Source organism: Toxotes jaculatrix, chromosome 16 (assembly GCF_017976425.1).
Source record: "Toxotes jaculatrix isolate fToxJac2 chromosome 16, fToxJac2.pri, whole genome shotgun sequence".
Lineage (NCBI taxonomy): Eukaryota > Metazoa > Chordata > Actinopteri > Toxotidae > Toxotes > Toxotes jaculatrix.
In genome coordinates this window covers 24,149,682-24,172,480 of record NC_054409.1, presented here as the reverse complement: position 1 = coordinate 24,172,480, position 22,799 = coordinate 24,149,682, and the positions used below count along the sequence as shown (strand labels likewise).

The 22,799-nt window shown below is 46.1% G+C and overlaps 2 protein-coding genes across 6 annotated transcripts; one reads left to right on the top strand and one right to left on the bottom strand.

Moving 5' to 3' along the window:
* Positions 1 to 3,206: 3,206 nt before the first annotated feature.
* On the top strand, positions 3,207 to 7,812 carry pargl (poly (ADP-ribose) glycohydrolase, like). 2 transcript variants are annotated; one of them, XM_041058150.1, is made up of 16 exons: positions 3,207 to 3,383; positions 3,872 to 4,194; positions 4,445 to 4,564; positions 4,854 to 4,910; positions 5,027 to 5,098; positions 5,195 to 5,281; positions 5,380 to 5,540; positions 5,626 to 5,699; positions 5,783 to 5,849; positions 5,958 to 6,033; positions 6,170 to 6,317; positions 6,523 to 6,601; positions 6,684 to 6,792; positions 6,907 to 7,003; positions 7,100 to 7,228; positions 7,321 to 7,812. In XM_041058150.1, exons 2-16 carry the CDS (start codon positions 3,889 to 3,891, stop codon positions 7,437 to 7,439), a joined length of 1,701 nt encoding a protein of 566 aa, XP_040914084.1. In that variant the 5' UTR covers positions 3,207 to 3,383; positions 3,872 to 3,888; the 3' UTR covers positions 7,440 to 7,812. The 2 variants fall into 2 exon arrangements, with proteins under 2 accessions (XP_040914084.1, XP_040914083.1); XM_041058149.1 differs by having other exon boundaries at positions 4,854 to 4,931.
* Positions 7,813 to 7,901: 89 nt separating this feature from the next.
* ogdhb (oxoglutarate dehydrogenase b) lies at positions 7,902 to 21,046 on the bottom strand. 4 transcript variants are annotated; one of them, XM_041058720.1, is made up of 25 exons: positions 20,951 to 20,997; positions 20,276 to 20,374; positions 19,736 to 20,180; positions 17,922 to 18,110; positions 17,385 to 17,478; positions 15,872 to 15,916; positions 14,227 to 14,342; positions 13,813 to 13,967; positions 13,560 to 13,706; positions 13,372 to 13,462; positions 12,697 to 12,876; positions 12,492 to 12,620; positions 12,188 to 12,367; positions 11,950 to 12,102; positions 11,432 to 11,534; positions 11,185 to 11,313; positions 10,945 to 11,095; positions 10,717 to 10,844; positions 10,416 to 10,594; positions 10,222 to 10,293; positions 9,980 to 10,105; positions 9,807 to 9,879; positions 9,439 to 9,602; positions 9,042 to 9,196; positions 7,902 to 8,947 (listed from the first exon to the last, which is right to left on the bottom strand). In XM_041058720.1, exons 3-25 carry the CDS (start codon positions 19,967 to 19,969, stop codon positions 8,827 to 8,829), a joined length of 3,114 nt encoding a protein of 1,037 aa, XP_040914654.1. In that variant the 5' UTR covers positions 19,970 to 20,180; positions 20,276 to 20,374; positions 20,951 to 20,997; the 3' UTR covers positions 7,902 to 8,826. The 4 variants fall into 4 exon arrangements, with proteins under 4 accessions (XP_040914654.1, XP_040914653.1, XP_040914652.1 ...); XM_041058719.1 differs by lacking the exon at positions 20,276 to 20,374 and having other exon boundaries at positions 20,951 to 21,046; XM_041058718.1 differs by having other exon boundaries at positions 19,736 to 20,374.
* Positions 21,047 to 22,799: the final 1,753 nt, after the last annotated feature.

The following is a 22,799-nucleotide window of genomic DNA, read 5'->3' as shown; positions in this document are numbered from 1 at the left end:
TGAGCTGGAAGCATCACACGTTCAGAGGCAGTGTCTGTGTCACTTGAAGCCAGGCGGCGTTTCAGCAGCGGGGGCCAGTGAGGGTTCTGGAGTCATTAGAGGTGTCTGCAGTATCTTGCCAGAGGGCAGTGCAGCGTGGAAAATAAAAAGTCCAACCAGCCTGTGTTTTTCAGACCTCTGTTGCCCTGGAAACAGGTGCTGAGATTTCCCATTTCTTCATTTTTCTCTACACTATCCATATCACCCCCACCACCACCACCACCTCTACACTCCACTCACTGCTGCCGCTGCTGCTTCCTCCCCCACGACCTGCCGCATAGTACAATCACACACACATACACACAATTCCAATCTACTGCAGTCATTTCACAATGTCACAGGACAGAGGAACCGACTGCTGCACCACAGAACTACACACAAAACCTGAGCGGGTGCACACCGCTGAAGTGTTGACCCTGCTCTGACTCTGAGGCTGAACAGTCATCAGTGCTGCAACAACCCGACCTCCAGGAGAAAGAAAAAACAGGGGAGGTGGGGAGGGACGGCGGGGGGGAGGGGGGGAGAAAGAGAGAACAACTGAAAGCTGGTGGGAGTAAAAGCAAAGCTGACTGCACTCTTAGGTTTAAGAATGTGCTTCGTCTCGCTGCTGTTCCTGATGGAGGCGAGGTTGAAGAAGGGGACAGGGAAGGTGCCATCTTGCTTTCCCTTCTCTAAAAATGTCCCCTCGTCGAATTAATTGGGCTCGTGGGGATGTTGTGTAGAGTTCAGGCAGATGGTTCACCATATTGCACGCACCTATTTCATAACTGTAGCTGTTATTCTGAACATTCATGTCCTAAAAGCGCTGAAGTGAGGAGGCATATGTGTTACACGGCTGTGTCACACATGAACAGGAACATGGGTCACAGTCACACACGGGAGAGACACACTCACACCGGCCCTGTCTCCTCACTTTCAGGCCTTTTTAAGTCATCCTTTTGTTTCTGCTGTGTTGTGTGTGCATTCCTTTGTAGTGACTTCTCTTTGGCAAGAGGCAGAACATTCCAGGGAAATGGCTGACCCAGAATAACACACACACACAGACAGACGCAGGATGACTGAGGCAGCGAGGTCCTCCACCCTTTCGTCGCCCGAGCACGCTTCGACCGCCGTTTCCTAACAGACACATGACAGTTCGTGTGGGAAAACACAGCCACACATGCAGCTGTGCGGTATTTGCAGCTGGAATAGCCACACACATGACTGTCATCACAAGAGCACATGACAGCGTTCGCCCTCCAGCTACTCCACAGCTCCACTGTCATGTCCTCAGAGCGTACAAAATCCAAATTTTCACCCTGCTGTCATCAAAGACCTTCCCCAGCCTCAGTGCAACTGCATTCACTCAAGTGCAGAGAAAATATTTTCACCATTGATTAATATTCTAATCACTTTCTTCATTAACTGATCAATTGTTTTTTTCTATGAAATGTCAGAGAGTAGTGAAAGATGCCCAGGACAGTTTGATAATGTCAACAATCCAAACCCAAACATTACTGATTTACAGTCAAGCTGGAAACATCTGAAAAATGACTGAGACGATTATCAGAGCAGCTTCCTGTTAGTGTTCTGTCAGTCAGCTGATTCTCAGGTGACGCACAGATGAGAGTATTTCCATTAACACATCTGCTTCACTACAGTTCAGAGGGAAATATGAAAATATGACTGCTTACTGCTGTACATGTATTTAACTACTGATGAAAGTAAACTACTGATAAAAGGAACCAGAAAGTATAGTTGTGTATTTCAGTTGTGTCATTAAAATGCTGCCTTCTGAGACATGAACCCATCAGTAATAATAATTCCCTAAAATTCTCCGGATGTCTTTATCCAGCTCCACCATCTGTGTGACTCTCCGTTGGGGTGATCTGATGGTGTTCTGACTCCTGTTTCGCTGGTTGAGAGCAGTTTGTCACAATTAGCATGAACTCCAATCTTCCTTCTGTCCTTCGACCTCTGATTTTCATCTTTTTGCATCCTACTCCTACGACCATCTGGTGCCACGGACTCAGCTTTCACTTCTATTCTGATCTCGGCAGAACCGACACAGACGTGTAAACGAAACGTTGGAGGCTCCTCTGCTGAAGCTCCATGTAGGTGCATTGAACCTAACACCTGGAACAGGTGGAGCAGAGCTCTGCCACTCTGCTGTGACTGGAAATCCTCAGACAGGCTCCAGGAGGCAGTGGTGAGGAGTGACTACACACATTTACTCAAGTACAACACTTTACTGGAGTATTTCCATGTCGTGCTGACTTTGTTCTCCTGTACTTCTTCAGGTCGGAGGGATGACTCCTTTACTTTGACTCATTCCATCCCTGGTAGTATTATTTCCCTTTGTAAGGTCGTGGAGTGTAAAAGTGTAAAGTAACATAACATGAAAATACTCAGGCAAAGTACAAGTGATTAAAACAGTTTGTGATTGGTAGGAGTAGCATTTGGCAGCTGTTGTAGTAGTTTAATAATTTTACTTTCACATTATTATTGTTGTTGTTTTATTATAATTTGAAGCATCATATTAGTAAAATGGTAAGAGATAAATATTTGTGGTGGTGATTTTGAGGAAACCAGATGGAAACTGATCACAGCTCACTGCTGCCACCTTGTGCTCACTAAGCTGTTTATTTTTTTGTATAATATGAATATAATAATATGAATATCGATAATAATAATAAAATCAAGACCGCATCCACTGCTTTGATCCTCCAGGATTCAGATTTAATTCTAACTTTAATTGTTTTATTTTTTGACGTGTGTCATGGTCAGAAACGAATTAACGTAATAACAAATGTATTGATTATTAATGTTTTCAAGCAGATTTATTTTGCTCTGGGAGTTCTGTAGTTTTAACTACAGTTTATACGTTATTTTATTATTCTGCTGTCAGAGTTAAACTGTAGCTGAGGTGTCACCGTTGAACCAGGATGTTTCATAGACACAGTAATGATCCATGAATAAAGCAGATTAAACGCATAAATATAAAAACAAAGAAGAAAATTAAAAAAACCATTCAAACGTGCACTGCTTTGTAAACCGGTAACACACGAGCTGTAATGATAACAGAATCAGATGAAGGGATTTTATTGTGATGAACCTTGACCTGGAGGCTGTAGATAGTTTCCTACGTGAATCAGCTGTTTGTAGTTGGTGCCTCTCGGGCGCGGAGAGTTTGAGGCGCAGTCTCAAACCTCAGATCTTCTTACTTTCGCTTTCGCCTTAAAGTGAAAGTGAACTTCGGTCCGTGTGAGTTTGAGCGTCTGAGCTGAGTTTTCCCTCGATGAAAGCGGTTCTTCAACAATAACCTGCAGCAATCTGAAAACATCCGGCGCCGTCCGTGCTGAACGGTGAGTGTTTCTTTAGGCCAAAGTTTAATGTCGGCCGTTGAGCCGGTTCGGAATTTCTGCTGCTGCTTTTAATAGCGCGGTGACACAGTGAGACCAGACTCCGCCGCACTGAGCTCCTGAGTCAGGCTCAGCGTGTTTACTCTGCCGACAGCAAAGTTTCTCTGAGCTCACCTTAAACCTGCAGGATGTATGACATCACAGCTAGTCTGGAGCCAATCAGGGTCCAGTATGAAACGTGCCCGGTGTGAAGGTCACAAACACTGAGACCAGACTTTTTAACAAGCTAACTGAACCTGTACTCTGGACATGGAGTCTCAGTCTTGTTTCTCCAACATGGTAATGTTTATGGTGCTCTGCAGTGTGTCACGTTTGTGATTTCCAGCAAACAGTATCCGGTCCAACCTGTTCATCATGCCCAGAAGCGGTGTTTTGTCAGTCAGTTGACTTCCTGTGTTTCCCTTTCACTCACCATCATGTGTTGTCTCCAGAACCCACCCCTCCAGACATGGAAAGGTGCAATGACAGTTCCCAGGGCGTCTCACAGCAGGATGAACTCGCTGGAGGGAGCCACGGACAAAAACGCGACAGAGATCACAACAGCAAAGACGGCTCAGAGCAGACCAGCTCCTCCTCCTCCTCCTCTGGATCCTCCTGTGCTGGGGATTTAGGAGGTGAACTGGGAGTGGAGGTGGAGCAGAGGGAGCAGGGAGCTTCGTCGTGTTCTCCGCCCAACGATCCGAAGCAGCTTCCAGTGAGCGACACCAAGCTGGGTCGACTGACCTTCGACAGGATGCACACCGTCCTCATAGACGTAAGAATAAATCGTTCCCACCTTCTCTGTCTCCACAGGTGGACAGTAACTGAAGTGCAAGTTTTAGGTACTTTACTTTTATCTGTGGTGACCCGTGGGAGGGGCCCGACCCTTAGGTTGGGAACCACTGGACTAAACTGTCTAACTGTATATGAAGTTGTTAAAACCAGCTCCAGCTGGAGCAGCTCCGACAGTGGAATGCTGCTGGGTGGAGGAGTTGTTGAGTACGGCTGTGTTGTCTGTCTCCCAGGTTCATGTTTTCAACACGGCAGCGGACATTCAGCCCCAGTTAGGGACAGACATGTGGCACAGTAACTTCGTGAAGATGCCGTGTTCAGCATCAAGCTTCATGATGAAGAGTAAAAAAAAGGTGCGTTTAAAGTTGATGTATGTTGACCTGCCGTTGATCTATGTTGTTTCCCAATAAGGCCCTTTGGTAAAAATAATATTTTGTGTTTGTTGTACTGGCGTGTAAAGATGTCCATGTGTTCATCCTGAGGGGAACATGAACGCGCGGACCAAATTTTATCCCAGTCCATCCGACAGCTGTCACCGCATTTCACTGAGAAAACAAAAACTATCAAGCTCATGGTGAAGCTTGAAGAGAAGACAGATCAGGTTTGGATTACTGAACGAATCTTCTCTGTCCAATCCACCAGGTGCTGAGGTGGAAGGTGATCTCCAAGCAGCTGAAAGGTTTGGCCAGTAAGAAAAAAGTGAGCGTGAGTGATGTGGAGGTGCGTTCACAGCTGTGGATCATTTTTACACGGATGCTGTTTCATCTGTCTCAGAGATGATGATAATAAAATGTTCCACCTTACTCTGTCTTCAGGAAGCAATAATGAAATATAACCCAAAGTATAAAGATAGGTGGAAGTTTGATGCCCTCTCCGACTTCGTTACGGTCAGTGTCTGTTTACCTCAGGTAACTGAATCTTCAGGTGTGTGACTGAATGTCTCGGCCCGCTGATGATAAGAAATGAGCATGTTTCCTTTCTAGTGTATCCCCAAAGAAGAAAACTACTTCTCCACACTGCTTCCAAAGGTCGCCGAGCTGGCTCTGAACCTCCCTCAGCACGTGAAGAAGGTCTGAAACTCACTGAACTACTGACTCTGCAGTTCACTGGTGTCTGTGATGATGGTGATGATGATGATGGTGATGATGGAGTGTGTCCATGTTTTCAGGCCATCCCACTGCTGCAGAGTGGACACGCTGCCACCATCACTCTGTCGCAGGTTCAGATCTCCTGTCTGCTCGCTAACGCCTTTTTCTGCACTTTCCCTCATCGCAACACGTCGGCGTCCAACGCCGAGTACCACAGCTACCCCTCCATTAACTTCAGCAGGTAACACATTCCCACAGCACTGACTGCAGCTCTCTCCGGTGAGCGAACTGTGTGAGTTCACCGCTCATTCTCGTTTTGCCTGCAGTCTGTTTGGAGACTTTTCGGAGCGGAAGAAAGAAAAGCTGAGGGCCATCATGCATTATTTTAATGTGGTTACAGGTGAGTTCCTGCTAAAGCCCCTCCCCTTCCTGTTTGTGAGACGTCTCAGTGAAAATCTGTGACTGCTCCTCCAATCTTTGCAGAAACGAAACCAAAAGGGCTGGTGACGTTTGAGAGGCGTTGTGTGAGAGACTTTCCCTGCTGGACGAGGTGATCGTTTATGTTATTTTATTTATGGAGCAATTTTCAAAGTTGATTTTCTTGTTGATGAAAATCAGTCATTCATTCATTCGTTTGTTTGTTTGTTTGTTTGCTTAGCTGTGAGGAGACGCTGCCTAAACTGCACGTCACATCCAAAGGCAGCATCGAGAATGAAGGTGAAGGGATGTTACAGGTAAGAACTGATCCAACGATCCACAGCTGCTTCAGTCCAGAGTAAACTTTTATATTATCTGTGTGTGTGTGTGTGTTTGTGTGTGTGTGTGTGTGTGTTTGTGTGTGTGTGTGTGTGTGTGTGTGTGTGTGTGCAGGTGGATTTTGCTTCCAGCTGGATTGGCGGAGGTGTGCTGGGCTCCGGTCTGGTGCAGGAGGAGATCCTGTTCCTCATTCATCCAGAGCTGATTGTTTCCCGCCTTTTCACTGAGAAACTCGCAGACAACGAGTGTCTGATCATTACAGGTGGGAACGACGTGATTAGTTGATCAATGGATTAATTGATCGACAGAAAGTAATCAACCACAAACCCTTCTGATATTGTAATTATAGTAATCAACCAAATTTAAATAATTTATGAAGCACAAACGTCAAATGTTCTCTGATTCTTCTCAAATGAAAGTCCAGGATGACTCCAGCCTCACAGTCTGCTTCCACGTCTCTGTCTCAGGATCTCAGAAGTTCAGCTCTTACTCCGGTTTCCGTGACAGCTTTGAGTGGGCGGGGCCTTATGAAGACCTCCTGGAAAGGTATGAGCAGGTGCTTTGTTCTCTGGAAGTCTGAATGTATTTTGTTTTTTTCCCCCACACGTTTGATGCGTTGTCTTTGTAGGGATGAGTGGGCTCGGCTGAAGAGGAAGATCTTAGCCATCGATGCCCTGAACTTCAAACACGCCAGAGAGCAGTACTGTATAGGCAAGATCACACGGGAGCTGAACAAGGTGAGGTTTACCTTTGGTGCGTCTGCAGTGCAGCCAAACGGAAGGTGATGCTATAGTTTTTATTTTTAAGGTTTGTTGTTATCATGATTACATGATTTTGTTGTGTCCTTGAAGGCGTTTTGTGGATTTAAGGGACATGGGGACAATGACTCTGACATCGCCACAGGCAAGTGGGGCTGTGGAGCTTTCAATGGAGACCCACAGCTGAAAGGTACACTTCCTAAATGTTCGGTTTCCCCGTCAGTCCTCTGATTTATCACTGCTGAACATCAGAAGCTCTGAACCTTTTACTTCTGTTCATATTCAGCTCTGATCCAGCTGATGGCAGCAGCCAAGGCCAGGAGAGGACTGGCCTTCTTCACCTTCGGCGATGAAAAGCTGAGCGACAGCCTGCAGAAGACGTACCCCCTGCTGGTCACTGAGGGGATTACAGTTGGTGAGAGTTCCCGCTTTAATATTTCAAATGTTGCTCGTTTCTCACGTTTCTTCTTTTTGTTCTGTTCATTTTTTCAAACTTCTCTTTCTCAGGCAAACTGTACAGGCTCCTGGACGACTACTGTGCTGTTCAACACGCACAGGGCGTCTCACATGTGGATCTGTTCGAGTTCATCAGAAACACTGTCAGACATTCACGGAGTCAACTGTGAAGACACGTCCACGTCCACGTCTGCTTCTGGATCTGCACCGAAACAGAACAGGAAAGTTTGTGTCACAGAAATGAAGAAGGTCCTGGATCAACTGTTTTTGTTTTTACAGAGATTATTATCATAATTATCATTATTATTATTTGCTTTTTTTTTTCAAACCCAGGGACGTTTGAGATTTTGAGAACAGTTCTGAAATATAAATTCACTGCTGCTCATAAAGCTTCCTGCTGTGACTGAACTGTAATGATTGAAGTCAGCCAGCAGGAGCGTGTTAATGTTTTTATCAGCTTCTCTCTTCAGTTGTCTGATCTGTTGTGAATTGTGTTGAGAGATTTTAGTAAGTGAATAAAACTGAAACCAAAAAAAACCCTCCATCACCTGCTTTGTTTTTGTTTTTTGAATTTTCTGGTTGTTTAAAATCAGCGGAGACGTACGTTCAGAACAAAAGCTCCAGCAGCACAGTTCAACAGGAAGTATCATCTTTATTTGCTGAAAACAGTAAAACATACAACAGTGTATGAAAATAAATACATCCTTCAATTCTGAGGAGAATCTCATCATGTCTTTACATAAGACATGATGAGATTCGTGATTGTTTTTATTAAAATGAAACTTTCATTTCAAGTAATCAGTTGATGTTTGGCACAAACAGATGTTTACAGTGACGCGGTGAGTGAACAACAGGAGGAAATAAATAGGAAGTGGAAGCAGGAGATATGAACAATGGAAAACAGAGGATAAGAAAAGAGGTGAGTGTGTGTGAAATGTAAACAGTGGGCTTCCCCTCTGAACACATGCCGATTAGAGGACATGCTAGTCTGTTACCTTTGGACAGAGCCAGGCTAGCTGTTTCCCCCGGTCTTTGTGCTAAGCTAAGCTAACAGGCTGACATGAGAAAGGTATTGATCTTCTGTTTTCACTCTTGGAAAGAAAACGAACAAGCTAATTTCCCAAAATGTTAAACAGGTGAACCATAATTTCCCCTGGTAGTTCCTCTAAAACCTAATCTTTCTGATAGTGTGCTGTGTCTTTGCAGGATTCTGGATCAGAGATTATTATTTTATAATCAATACAATAAAAATAAAACTGGTAATCTAAAACTCTTTGTCTTAAAAATTAATTCTGTATAAAGTTATACATTCAATGCAGCTTTTTCTAGTCGAGTCCATCACTGTGAACATGAGGTCTTCATAGTAACAGTGTTTAAAGTCATTGTGCGTTTGGTTTGAAGATTACACCTGTTAACAGGTCTGATATGTAAAAAAAAAAAATCACATCAATGCAAAACAGTGTAGGCAAAGAGAGAAGGCCGTCTGAGGGGGACTGAAGCTGGACAGGAGGGACAGACGTGTGCTGTGGGTGAGCGGAGGCACGACCGGACGACGCGTCACAGTTTCCCTGAGAACGCCTCCAGATCGAACGCCGTGTCCAGCAAACGCTGCAGCTCCATGAGGTGAGTCTGTTTGTTCCCAGTGGCTGGAGCTGCTGCAGGCTCACGACCAGCATACCTGCAAACACACACACACACACACACACACAAATGAGCATGCATCCATTCACAGCAGTTACCTGAGATTTCCCCTTTGCGTTGCGCTCCCTCACCAGACAGGGTGGGTGTGGCTGATGGTGGTACGAATGCGGGGCTTGATGTAGTCGTAGTAGCCCTGGTTCTTGTGCTCCTCCTGACACCAAACCAGATCAGCGTTCATGTAGCGATCGGTCTCTGCTTTCACCAGGTCGAAGGGGAACGGTGAGAGCTGACGAGAGAGACGAACCATGCGTTAAAGTTTTAAACAACTCTCTCTGCGGTGAGTGGCTGCAGGAATTTTTCATCCCACGTCCCAACATCACCATCCTGAAAAGACGAAAACACGCAACGGTGCTGCAGGCCTAAACAATAAAGGTACACATCTCAAACAACATTGGCTTTGAGAGAATAAGCCTTTGTATCACATCCTCAGATATTTAACGACCGCCAGTCTGAGGTTGTGTTTCTCACCTGTTCGATGCGAACGACAGCCACAGCGTCGTCCATGCCTCTGTTCTTCCGTTCCCGGGTCAGCTCGTAGTAGATCTTTCCGGTGCAGAAAATGACTCTCTTCACCTTTTCTGGGCTGGAAGCTGCAGGCCCGTCGTCTGGGATGACACGTCTGAAGTGTGTTCCTGCAGGGCGGGAAACATGCAGACACACACACACACACACACACACACACACATACATACATACATACATACATACACACACACACACACACACACTAAATAACAGAGAGAAACTACAGGATGTCTGAGGAGAAGATGTTTATACTTTCCCCACTTTCTTCTGTTTATCTTAAATCTCTTGCAGGTGTTGATGTCAGCACTCACCCGGCAGCATGTCGTCAAAGCTGGACTTGGCCTCAGGGTGGCGCAACAACGACTTGGGAGTGAATATTATCAGCTGGAGTGAGAGGGACAAAGAGAGAGGACAGAACATGCTGAGTGGGTGAAACCACAGCGTCCCGTGTGCTGAGTCACAGTTCACGGTCTGCATCACTCACAGGCTTCCTGAACGGCTGCAGGATCTGTCTGCGGAGAACGTGGAAGTAGTTTGCAGGAGTCGAGCAGTTGACAACGATCCAGTTACAGTCGTACAGCTGACGCACGGCAAAGTCCTCTGACAGTTTCTGACAAATCAGAGACACAAAGCACATCGACAGACACACACTCAGTCCTCCTATTCACACAGGTACAGGAACCACCTGGATGACTCTGGTCATTCAGTGAATTGTTTCAGACTCACGGGGAAAACATCAGGGTCATCATTGCACATCTGTAGGAACCTTTCAGGACGGGCAGACGAGTGCTCTGGACCCTGAGAGAAGCAGGAGGGAAAAAGGACAGACATTTTTATCCGAGGTCTGATGACAGCAGCGTAACCAAACTGAAATAATTCAGAGACGGAGATAAATCCAGATCAGGATTCACAGCTCCTACCATTCCCTCCATGCCGTGAGGAAGCAGCAGCACGATGCCGTTTTGTCGGACCCACTTGGCCTGGCCTGAGCTGATGAACTGATCGATGATGCACTGAGCCGTGTTATGAAAGTCTCCGAACTGGGCCTCCCACAGAACCAGCGCGTTGGGACTGGCCATGGCAAAGCCCAATTCAAAGCCTGCACACAGGGGAGAAGATATATTGCAGATATATGCAGCTCCGTTCAGGAAATCAGGAGGCGGCATCCTCCGTCTCTCTACGGCTGAAATCAGTGAGCCAGTCTGTGGGCGTGCCACTCACCCAGGACTCCATATTCAGACAGAGAACTGTTGCAGACAGTGTAAGGAGCTTGATCAGGGGAGACATAGTTCATGGGGATGCAGATCCTCTTGTCCACATTCTGGTCATGAAGGACGTGGTGTCGATGGCTGCGAAGCAAATCAGAGAAAAGAGAGAAAAACCATGAAAGGATTTCCATGTAGAAGACGACACCTGGTAAAAGTGAACTCTCCTTTTCCGTGTTTGTACCTGAACGTGCCCCTCTCCACATCCTGCCCACTGAGGCGCACATGGATCCCATCTTTGAGCAAAGAGCCGAAGGCCATGTACTCCCCCAGAGCCCAGTCGCACACGCGCTGACTCACCATGTTTGCACGGCCCTTTAAGATACGACTCAAACCTAAAACGTGAACACGCAGGCAGAAACAGGCGGATTTAATGGAGTCGGACGGAGAACTTAGATTGAAACGGGGCGAGGGAGGAAAGTACCTCCGTGTATAATGAAATCTTCCACCGGGACGGAGGCAGCGAGGTTTCCAATGTGGCTGAGCTCCTCCTCACTGATGCCAGTCGAAGGGCAGCTCATACTTTTAGGCTGACCCTCCAGGGTGAAAAAACCTTCACACACACACAGAAAAAAAAGGTTTCTGTTGATCAAAGAATCAATTAGTCGATTAATCACTGCAGCTTTAATAAATGTAAATGACTGAATAAACTCGCACACACAGGTTCGTACCAGGCCACGGTGAGTCCAGCCAGTGTTTGATGTGAAGGATCTTCTCGTCTTTGGAGCGAGCGTAGGCCTCCTCACAAATTTTGTCGTACTGCGCGACTTCCTCCTGAGAGAGATGGACATGAGTCTCCTGCCACGTCGGCAGCTCTGTGAGGCTGAACCTGAGCTAAACGCTAAACACCAGCGGGACAGGATCAACCGAGCAGAGACGCCTGTCACTGACGGTCAAACCCGTGTCTTCACTTCCTCGTCCTGCTGAATCAATGGTGCTTTTTTTTCTTTAGCATAAAAAGCTGCCTCTGTGTGGACAGAGCATCTTCAGACTGAGAATCATCTCAAGGTGAATGTGACACAGAAGCTTTTTTTGTCAAGGCCAATTAACAGACTAACTATTTAAAACTGCCACACTATTCATGAATGTGACATATGTAGGTCAGGTCACAATCTGTGGGACATGAGTTTCTGTTTCGGCTGAATTGCATGTTTGATAGCAGCAGCATCTGCAGCAGCGGGCGCTTTACCTCGTACTCTTGTGCCGTGACGACTCCGTCAGCGATGAGTTTTTCAGCAAACTTCTGCAGGACCCCTTTCTGCTTCTTGATCTGCTTGTACATGAGCGGCTGGGTGAACATGGGCTCGTCCATCTCATTATGGCCGTTGCGTCTGTAACACACCTAAATGTGAAGAGGCTCACGTTCAGGAAGGCTTTTCTGGTGAACGGCTGATAAAAATATCAGACAGCGTTTTCTGCGTACTGACCAGGTCTACGACCACATCTTTATGGAAGGTGTTCCTCCACTCGGCCGCCACGTTGCACACATACATCACAGCCTCCGGGTCGTCTGCGTTGACGTGAAAGATGGGAGCATTTACGACGCGGGCCACGTCTGTAGGGTACGGAGATGAACGAGCCATCCTGGGATCTGTGGTGAAGCCGATCTGTGGGGAGGAGACGGTTATGTTCTTCTGCCCAAAATAACATTCGAATAAGTGTTTGGATTGTGAGTATGAAAGACGTGGACATAATGATATGCTAACTCTCCGTCAGGGCCTGAGTGCGCACCTGATTGTTGACCACCACGTGTATGGTGCCGTGGGTGGTGTAGGAGGGCAGGTCAGACAGGTGGAACGTCTCATACACGATGCCCTGGCCTGCAAACGCAGCATCACCGTGAAGCAGGACAGACATCACCTGCAGAATCATTCATCGGGTTAAAAACATGTTTGGAAACCGCAGATGCTTTAACTGTTTAATATATAATCAGTACCCTCTTGCCCTCAGTGTCCCCACAGTAGAACTGCTCTGCTTTGGTCTTTCCCTGCACCACTGGGTCCACGGCTTCGAGGTGGGACGGGTTCGCCATGAGCGACATGGTGATGTACCTGTCGCTGACCCGGTTCATCCGTTTGTGGTACATCCCCAAATGGTATTTCACGTCACCAGATCCCTGAGAGCGGGAAATGACGAAGGAGGTGTTTACATCACGAAGCCGGACGAACATTTTCAGCTCAGCACCTTAAAACATCCACGTAAAAGCCAAAACTAGCACCAAAAGGTTAGATGGTTAATCGATTAGCAGTTTTACATGTGGCAAATCTGCTAACTCACTTTCTTGCTAAGCCGAGACTTGGATGGGAAAATCAACAGCACCCTAATGTCTCTGTGCTAAAACTGAAGCTGGAGCCAGGTGATGGTTAGCTTAGCATAAAGACTGGAAACGGAGGGAAACTACTAGCTCGTGTCTGTCCAAAGGTAAATAAATAAAAAAGCCTACCGACATCTGTAAAGATCACTGAGCCTTCATATTTACGGAAACGAGACTAGAATCAAACAAGACTAATTCAAAATGACTGAACTTTTCTTTTGGCGCCTGGTGCCCGGGAGACTGTGATCGGTATTTCACTTTGGTTTCTCATATTTCACAGACTCATGATGTTCAAACCTCATCTGCAGCCTCCAGTTTAGAGTCAAACTGGCAGAAGATCTGATCCAGCTCCTTCCGGATCACGTTAGCCAGGACGTTCAGTCGACCTCTGAGGAGACACATCAGGGAGGAAAACGTGCATCAGGTGTTCATTCATTCATTCATTCATCTTCCCGTTTCATAGGCGATGTACGAACTCTGCGTACCTGTGAGGCATTCCCATGATCACACTCTCCACTCCGCTCTGACTGGACTTGTCGATGATGGTCTTGAGGGCGGGGATGAGCGACTCGCAGCCTTCCAGACCGAAACGTTTCTCCGACGACCACTTCCTCTGGAGGAACTCCTCGAACCTGTGAACAGGCAGAGGTGACGCCGCTTTACTCCCGCTGGCTCAGAACATCAACATCAGCTCGTTTCTCAGCGTGTGCTGAGGAACATGAGAGGACACGGACAGACCTGGTGGACCGGATCATTCGGGCCAACAGAGTCCTCTGCTCCTCCAGGCTGAACTGCATGATTCCCGGGGTCTCAAACTTCTGTCTGATCCACTGACACTGCTCCACGTCGTTAATGAACATAAACTCCACTCCAATGTGCTGACAGTAGGCCGTCTACAACAGAGAGGGGAGGGTCAGTGTGTGGGTGGAGGTTCAAAACAGAAAACTTTACTGAAATGGTTTTATCGAAAGTGTTATAGAATCAGATCTGATTAGAGTTCACGTTTGATTTTTCTAATGTGTTGATCTGATCCCACCCTGTCACATCAAACATCACTTCACTTATCGTTCTGTTTCATGAAGCACGCTGGGATTCACCGGATGAAAGGAGCCGCAGTTAAAGTCAGGATTATTTCAGGAATGTGTGTCGTACCTCGAGGCGGCGTATGATCTCTCTGAGAGGCAAAGAGCTCTCGCTGCCGCCGATGAAGGTGGTGGTGGGAAGGCGGAACACCTTGTCCAAGTCGGATTCAGCCAGCCCATACAAACCTGGTGTGAACATGTTGATATGAGGGAAAAAAAAAACCATCAATCAACCATGTGTGGGCGGGAAAGAGGGAGAGAGCAGAGCGGAAGAAGATGGGACCATGAGATTGACATATAAACATTACCACAGAAGGAGGAAAGGCAAAGGAAGGTTGAGGCAAATTCAAGACTTCCAGGAATTTCTGATCCCTCTGTTTATTTTCATTTTCATGATGCATTTGTCATTGGAAGTAAAATGGCCTCTGTGTCATCATATTCCTGTTCGTTTCTTGTGAGACCAAATCTCTCCTGTGGTCAGTGCAGGTCCTTTATCAGGACCCCGAGGCTCCAGACTAACATGCTAAACAAGATCAGGCAAGTCCTGTGTCCTCCTTTAAAACCAGCCAGCGCTGTTTTAACCTACAACTGTGGTCTTTGTTCTTTTATCTTTAACTAATCAGTTAATTATTGCAGTTTTAAAAGGAGGTAATGATAAAGAGAGCTGTGAAACAACTGAAGCAGCGATTTGTTTCTAAATTTGGGTTCTAGTTTCTGCCTTTGTGAGTTTGTGTTAACATGCTGAACGGACTAAAACCAGGAATCATTAGGAGAGAGAGAGAGAGAGAGAGAGACAGAGAGAGAGAGAGAGAGAGAGAGAGAGAGAGAGAGAGAGAGAGAGAGAGAGAGAGAGAGAGAGAGAGAGAGAGAGAAGACACAGAGAGAAGCAGCTGATGAAGCTGAAAGCAAACAACGAAGGACACACAGAACGAGACTGATGGGCTGGATTTGGTCAGTTTGTCCATACTCTGAGTCTGAGACTTTATAGGGCAGCCTGTGTTTATCTAAAGCATGTGATGTCCTGGTTCAACCAAACAGAGATAAGAGGATGTGGAGCAGAGGAGGGGACGGAGCAGGGTGGTATCTGTGTCCCTGTTTGTACATCTCTGTCAGCAAATTAGTGCGAGGTGCTGTGCTGAGGACGGGTCTTTCGGTCCAGTATGGCAGAGTCAGCTCTCTGTGTGTTACGTAAGGGATCTTTAGACTTTCCTCCCCCTGTGTGACCCGCCCCACAAAACACAGGACTTGTTTTCCACGATGGTTCAAAGAGAAGAGGCCGACTGATCCGACGCCGCAATCGAGTGTGTGTCTCACTGCAATCTAATCACAGTAACATTTTAATGAAGCCAGCACAGATAAGCCTGGATGAGTGACCTTTGACCCCATCGGCTGCTGAGCAAAGGTTAGCATGAGCCAGCAAACACACACACACACACCTCCTTTCCAAGCATTACCACCCAGCAGGTCACTTACAAGAAACCAACACAGAGGACACCAGGGACAACTCCAACACCACAACTCGCCGTTAACAAGATAATGAGAAACCACAGGAAACTGGTTTTAAATGGACCTTTACCAGGAACACCCCCAACTGAAAGCAGCCTATTAAAGCTTTTAATATGAATGTGCAGGATGCTGCTGGATGAAGGCCAAAGGTCAGATCCCAGTAAGAGAGCAAAGAGCAAGGCTCGGGGGGTTTGAGGGTCTCGTCCTACCTTCAGCAGTCAGATTACAGAGACGTTCTTTGTAATGAGAGAACTCTGGAGACACAGAGAGACACAAACACACAGACCGGAGGTTAAATATCACACAGAACTTCTCACATATTCTTTCGGTCTGATTGGGACCCTGACGCTGACCTGTTGTTTGACCTCTGTGAACCTCAGTGAAACTAAACAATACCACTGTTAACTGTGGAAACATCCTATTACAGCCCATTACAATCGGCTGGTTTGGAGCTCAGAGGCCCGTCCTTTTCCTTTTCATTAGGCACAATGACAGTTTGCTGCAGGCATGCATGCATCACATACGCTCTGTGCTACTGCGACAAAGCTGACGAGTTTGTGTTTAGTTAGCCCAGTGCATCTAAATCAATCAATCAGTCAATTAACCATAATAATCATTAATTGTAATATAAATAAAAACTGCAGATCATTTCTCACCTGATGGGCGTAGAGGGTTGTGTGTACCATAAACACGTTATCTTATCCCCTCAGAAGCCACAACTTGCTTTACACTATGTGCTGATAACAGGAGACACGTGTTCAAGACCAAACATGACTTATTATTAGGGCACGAATAAAATGATTAATGAATAATAAACTCATGCATTAAGACTCGTCTACAGCCACGCCAGCAGCTCGGTGACACTGTGGTGCTTTGAGCAGAATGCTAACATTAGCATGCTAACACGCTAACCCAGTCTCTCTGAAACTAACAACCACAGAGTACGTCATCTTAAACTTATCTGGTTTCCCCAGAAACTGTAACTGGCTATACAGAAGGTTCTGGTGGGAACGAGTTAGGTTATCAGGTTGTGAAAAATGCCCCAGGATCCTCTTAGCTCTTTGATGCAACTTGGTGGCTTCTTCGAAATTCAAAAACCCACGACCTTTTATCAGTGACTGACTCTTTCTAATAAGTGAGTAAACCATTAACAAACCTTTCCTCAACGACTTTAACCTACAGTCTGTCCTCTCAGCAGGACACGGCCGAGGTCAAATCAAACAGAGCAACTGAAAACACCTGCAGTCGATTGTGTCTGCGTGGATGATTCATCCGTTCATTTTAGTTTAGTTTGCACTGTAACTCCACATGCACACAACAAACAACTCCTTAGAGAGCTTCAGGTCGTCAGCCATGATGCCCAGAGGGTCCAGGTGAGCTGCAGGTGACGCTGGACCAACAGTGTATTCCATGAAATGTGGGGTAAAGGTGGGGTGGGTCAGAGTGAGCACACAAAAAAGGTGGGAGGCTGATGGTGGAGGGGAGATAAGTACATAAGGTAAGGATGTGTGAAGTGATGGGTGTGTCACATGGACAAAGAAAATGTAAAAAAGGGGTAAACACGGCAACGTGGAATTCAAGGTGGGGGCGGGACAATTTTAGTCCAGTGGTAAAAATAAAAAACAGTGGGACAAACCAGAGTAGGACAAAGTGGATCAGAAAACAGGCAAAGGCAGGAAGTGGGAAAATGAGTGAACATGTACGTGGGTTTATATTTCTCACCAACATTCTGGAAACCGACGGTACACGGGGCGTCGTCAAAGTCCACACAGCTGATGTCCAGGGGGTCCAACTTCGCTATGTGATGCCCTCGTACCTACGCAAACAGCAGCACAGCTCAGTGTGTGTGAATGCTTTAACCGGCCAGTCTTTGTCTGCCCTTTTCTAAACTGCCGACCACTTCCTGTCAGATTTCCTGAAACATCTCCATACGTTAGCAGAATCCTGGACGGACATATGGGTCAAAGGCAAAGGTGTAAACAAGCCAAAAACAGTCCACATACTTTTAACTTAAATTATCTGACAGTTAAATTACAACTTTTCCCACCAGTAAACTGAGAAGGCAGCGCACTGTCAGTCTGAGGTTTGATCTTCATTATCATTTAACTGCAGGATATGCTGTGCTGGCAGCAGCAGCCTGAAGATAAATGTTCCCACTGGGATCATTTCATCACTGTCAGAGTATTAAACACATGTGAAACCCAGCACATTGGGACAACAAGCCTTTTCTACGTGGTGTAAATAGCACATCTGTGTTACCTGATATGCTCGTATGAGTGACTGTACTGCTAAATGATCTTCCACCAGCTTCTCCACGTTGGGCTGAGCCCCCACCAGCGCCTGGACCCTGGTCAGTCCCTGAGAAGTCCCACTGAGTGGTGGGGGGCTCTGGTAGGCCGCACCAGGTGGAGCCCCGGCATTAGCATTACGGAAGAATATGTCCCAGGACTGCAGGGAGAGAGAGGAGAGAAGATGTCTTCACAAATAGTACGATGCTTTACTCCTTCAGCGTGTCCTCAGTCAGTGATCCTGGGTCGGACCGGTCAGAAGTTCATTCACTTAAATGTGCACAACAGGAACGATTGTTTTCACTATCGATTCATTTTCTCCAATCCACCCAGTGTTTGCTGAGATGTTTCAGTCTGGATCAAAGTGATGGACTGACCAACAGAGCCAAGCACGTCGCCGGGCTGAAAACACACTGATTCACACCTGTTTGACCTCGTTTCCAACCAGAGAGGAGAGTAACTGGCTTATTGCTGTGAGAGGCTTTTAAGATCAGTGTGATCAGTGCGATCAGCTTACAGGTGGGGTGTGACATAACAGTTTCACTGCAGCCGTTCAGCACATTAACATCTGACAGCACAGAAACTCTTCAGAGACAGCAGCGTCTGCTACAGGAACCCTTTCACCTGCTGAGACAAAGAGTCTTTAAACTGTCCGTGGTTTCACATTAACGTGTTTTCAGTCCGGCATCAACAACATCAACATGCCAACCTTCCATCTTTCAAACACACCGAACATTTTTATGACATCTCTCCAGTGTGAAGGGATTTCAGGTTAATCCTCTTAACGATGTTTATTAGCTTATTGATTGTAAATCTGAGCTTGTTCTACTTGGCCCACCAAGAGCAAGGCTGAAAGTTCGAATAAGCCCGGCGACCTGGCTTTGACGCAGCCTTTCTAGTAATTTGGGAGCTTTGTTCACAGATTCTCGTCTTAATTATGAGGTTGAATTCAAAAGAGCTATTCAGCGTTGTTTCGACTGTCTAAAGTAATTGGGTCATTTCTGACTTGAACAAACTTGTTGCTGGAGCGGAGTCAGTAATTCATCATCGCACTGCGGCTGATTATGAGTGAAATCCTGATTTGTTCCATTTACTATTCCTGTGAAGTGTTTTTTTATCCTTTTAGTACAATAAGTAAATGTCCCACAGATAAAGATGGTACTTTTATCAGCTGCAGCAGCAGCAGCGCTTGTATCAGTGCTATTTATTTGATAATGTGAAAAAAAAAAAAATACTGGCTAATAACACCTCCCTTCCCTGCAGGTTTCTAGTGGTAATGACGGGCGGACAAAATCCAGAGTCCTCGTTCTGCGCAAAAATACACTCCAAAGTTCAACCAAAGCCAGTACGACTCTTCAGCAGTCTGAGTTAGAGAAACCAGGAGGATATTTTTCAGAGTTAAAGTCTTTTCAGTACAGAATTCTGTTTCCTTCCTAAGCCTCGGTTCAGCACCTTTAAATCTGAAATAACAGCTGCACAGTGTCAGTCATTATTCCGTGTGATATCTGCCACTCACTTCTTCCTCTACTACTCAAACATGCACACGCTAACACACAAACAAACACGCACAGTGCCAATAGTTTCTATTTGTGTAACCTTTACCCTACTAAATTTTGGACAGGTACATGTTACCACTGAGGACTCGTTTTTGTTTTTTTTCAGAGGAACATCAGTGGCACAGCACTGAGCCTGTTTTGCATGTGTGTATGAGCATAACCCTGAAAACAAATGAAAGACCTCGAGCACAGATAATGAACATATGACACACACCACACTGTACAATACCTTGTGCACATTCCTGGGATTCTCCAGCCACGCGTAGTACATCTCCTCCACATAGTTAGAGCTGGTGCCATTAAGAAAGGGCTCAGCAGCCACAGACGCATTCAAGCACCTCGCAGGCTGAAACGTCCTTACACCCCCTTCCACCGCCAGCGGTCTGGGCTGTGGTAGGCTCTGAGCTGTCTGTGCAGCCGTTAAAGGCCGAAGCCTTGCAACTGTAGTCCTTAAGCGGTGCATGGCTGCTGTTCAGCCGCAGCTCCTCTCCCCTTCCCTTCCCAAAAGAAGAATGCCGCAGCACTATCCTGGACACGGTGTCCCCTCCCGGCTCCTCGGCAGCTGCCGCTCTCTCTCGCTCCCTCAGTTTCAGTCTGGCTGAACCGGTGAGGCTGGCTTCTCCACAGGTGTGTGTCCTTCTCTTCTGTTGACTGTCCACTGGGACCTGTCGAGTCTACAGGTAAATACTGTCCATCAGAAACACTCTACTTCATCAGTGCAACTTTTTTTTTTTACACATCTTAAAGGATAAGGCTCTATCTGTGTCACTGTAAACAAATCCCACGATGATTAGTCTGACTCTTTCAGGTTTCCCTGCCCTGTCAGTGGCCCCCCCAAAGCCCAACAGTTCCCCCTGAGGGCGAAATTCTAAAAAGCAGAAGAAAACAGGTGACAAATATTTACTTTCACCGTGGCTCAGAGGAATGAACTACCTGACCGTACAGAGACGGCTGCTGTCAGAAGGATCAGCTCATGAGAGAAACACATTTAACCATCACACTGATCCTTTAATGATGATGAATGACTCAGGTCTGGAAGCTCACCTGAGTTCTCAGTCGGTCCTGATCAGGTGATCAACCACACACCTGTACATCCTACACACAGCTGAACGCTCTCGCGTCTCCTGACCCTAACCTTTAACCTTTAACCTCTGACCGAGTCTCAACATTTTATGGTTTTTTTTTTTGTTTTTGTTTTTTTGTGGACTTAAATTTTGTCTTCAAACGTCGAAGGATTCCCGGTGTCTACAGGGATGCGTGTCCCCACAACAATATTAAAACACGTTCAAACACTGACCACCTCGAGCTCACTGAACTGTCTTTAAAAGCAGTACCGTCACGTGCGGGACGAGTCCTCGGTCAGTTCACACTAAAACGTCCTTCTCTCCTGATTTACGCGCTGAGCTGAAACTCTGACAGACGCTTTGTTAAACGGATTCGTTACCTTTTTTTTCCCGCAGCACTTCGCTCCGTAGCCTCCTGACCGAGCGGCGGCGTCTCGTCCCGAGCGCGAGCAGATCGCACTGAGCGCAGTGCACCGCGCGGGGGATGGGTCGCGCGCGCCCCTCGCGCACACCGTAATCGCCGCGGGGCTGGTGTGCGTCACGTGACGTCAGCACGAACCATCCGGTGGCGACGGGATCGCCCTCTGTCCGCATTTTAAAAACCGCTTAAAAACGGTCAGTTAACCGTGAAATAACGTATTTCAGTGGGGTTTTAAACAGAGAAAAACACGTTAAAGTGTTAATTAATGTACAATAACTGTGACTCCTCTGAAGAATCAATAACTCGTGTATCAAAAGTAACAATAATTATGATATTACATTTATTTATGTTGCACTTTTCATACAGAAAATACAACTCAAAGCGCTTTATTAATGAAATAAAAGTGTAAAATCCCACATATACTCAGTTAACTAGACTTCTTTAAAACTGTCCTGAAGTAAAATCCGTCAGTAACAGCTCTCAGTCACGGATTTCACAGTTTATGTTGGTGAATTTGTTCCCGAGGAGGCTTCGGTGTCTCCGTATCCTGCTGGCAGTTGTTTTTTTTATTTTAATGTATGTTAATGTCATTAGTGTTTTGGCAACACAGATGTGCTGGTGATGCTAATGAACCGTTTGTGATTCTAAAGGCAGAAGCATTAACACACACTTCAGGAGGCCGCTCACATTCACAGTCCTCTGACCTGTGAAGTGTCTCTGAGCAGCTGTGAGGCCACTCACATTCTTTACGTCCCACTGTTCAGATACTGATAAAGAGCTTCAGTGAAAGCACTGAATATATTTTGCTCTATCAGCAAAACATATTTTGTTTGTTTGCGCCTCTTTGCTCACTACTGCCCCCAACCGTCCATCAGTGAAATGGTGTGAACCCAGTGGCAGGACTGTGTCTCATGGTGCACATGTATGATACATACGATCCTCAGCAGCACAGCCAGCTGTCCAAACCTCCACAGGACACCTTTAAAGTATCAAACGGTTTAGTATGATGCAGAATTGCCCCTTTCATTGTTAGATCATATTAATGGATTATTTCTCAAATTCATTTTAAAAACACATAAGCAGCATTTGAATGTTGCAGCTGGCTCAGATGAAGCCACTGCTGAGCAGGGCCACGGTGCACGTTTACTACGCTGCAAGTAAAAGTCAGGACGCATTCAACATCCTGATTAAGTGACTGTGCAGAACATCATCACTGCAGATGCCTCAGTGTGTGAGCTGCATTTTACCGTTGTAGCTGATCAAAGGAGAACTACATTCAATCACTTAATGCTGTGAGGCACTTTAGTCTGTAGCAAATAATTTACTGCAGGTACATTTATATATATTTTGTTTCGGTGCCAGACGAACTTCACTCACAGCAATAAATGTCAACCTTTGTCCAGATGCTGAAGTAATAACTTTCTCTTCCAGACGGTGTGAACGTACTGTCAGACCTTATGTTACTCCTGTCCAGTGGTGGAGGTGGATTACAGTCAGGAAACTGAAGCCAAGTGTCGCGATCAATCAGTTACCTCATGAGTTTTGAGAATGAAAAACAAACCGAGGTAAAGTCCAACCGTGATTTACCTTCACATGAAACACACAGCAAGTTTGTGCGTTTGTTTTCATTAAACAACAACAAATAAGGATTAATGCTTGAAATAAATAAAATATACCACTCAGTTAATGACAAAAGGTCAAGTTCATTCCACTAAATTCCTGTATAATGTTTTACAGAGTATGTTACTGAATCAGTATCAACACCTACTGATTCCCTTTACTGATCCCCCGTCCCCTCTTTTGTTCCT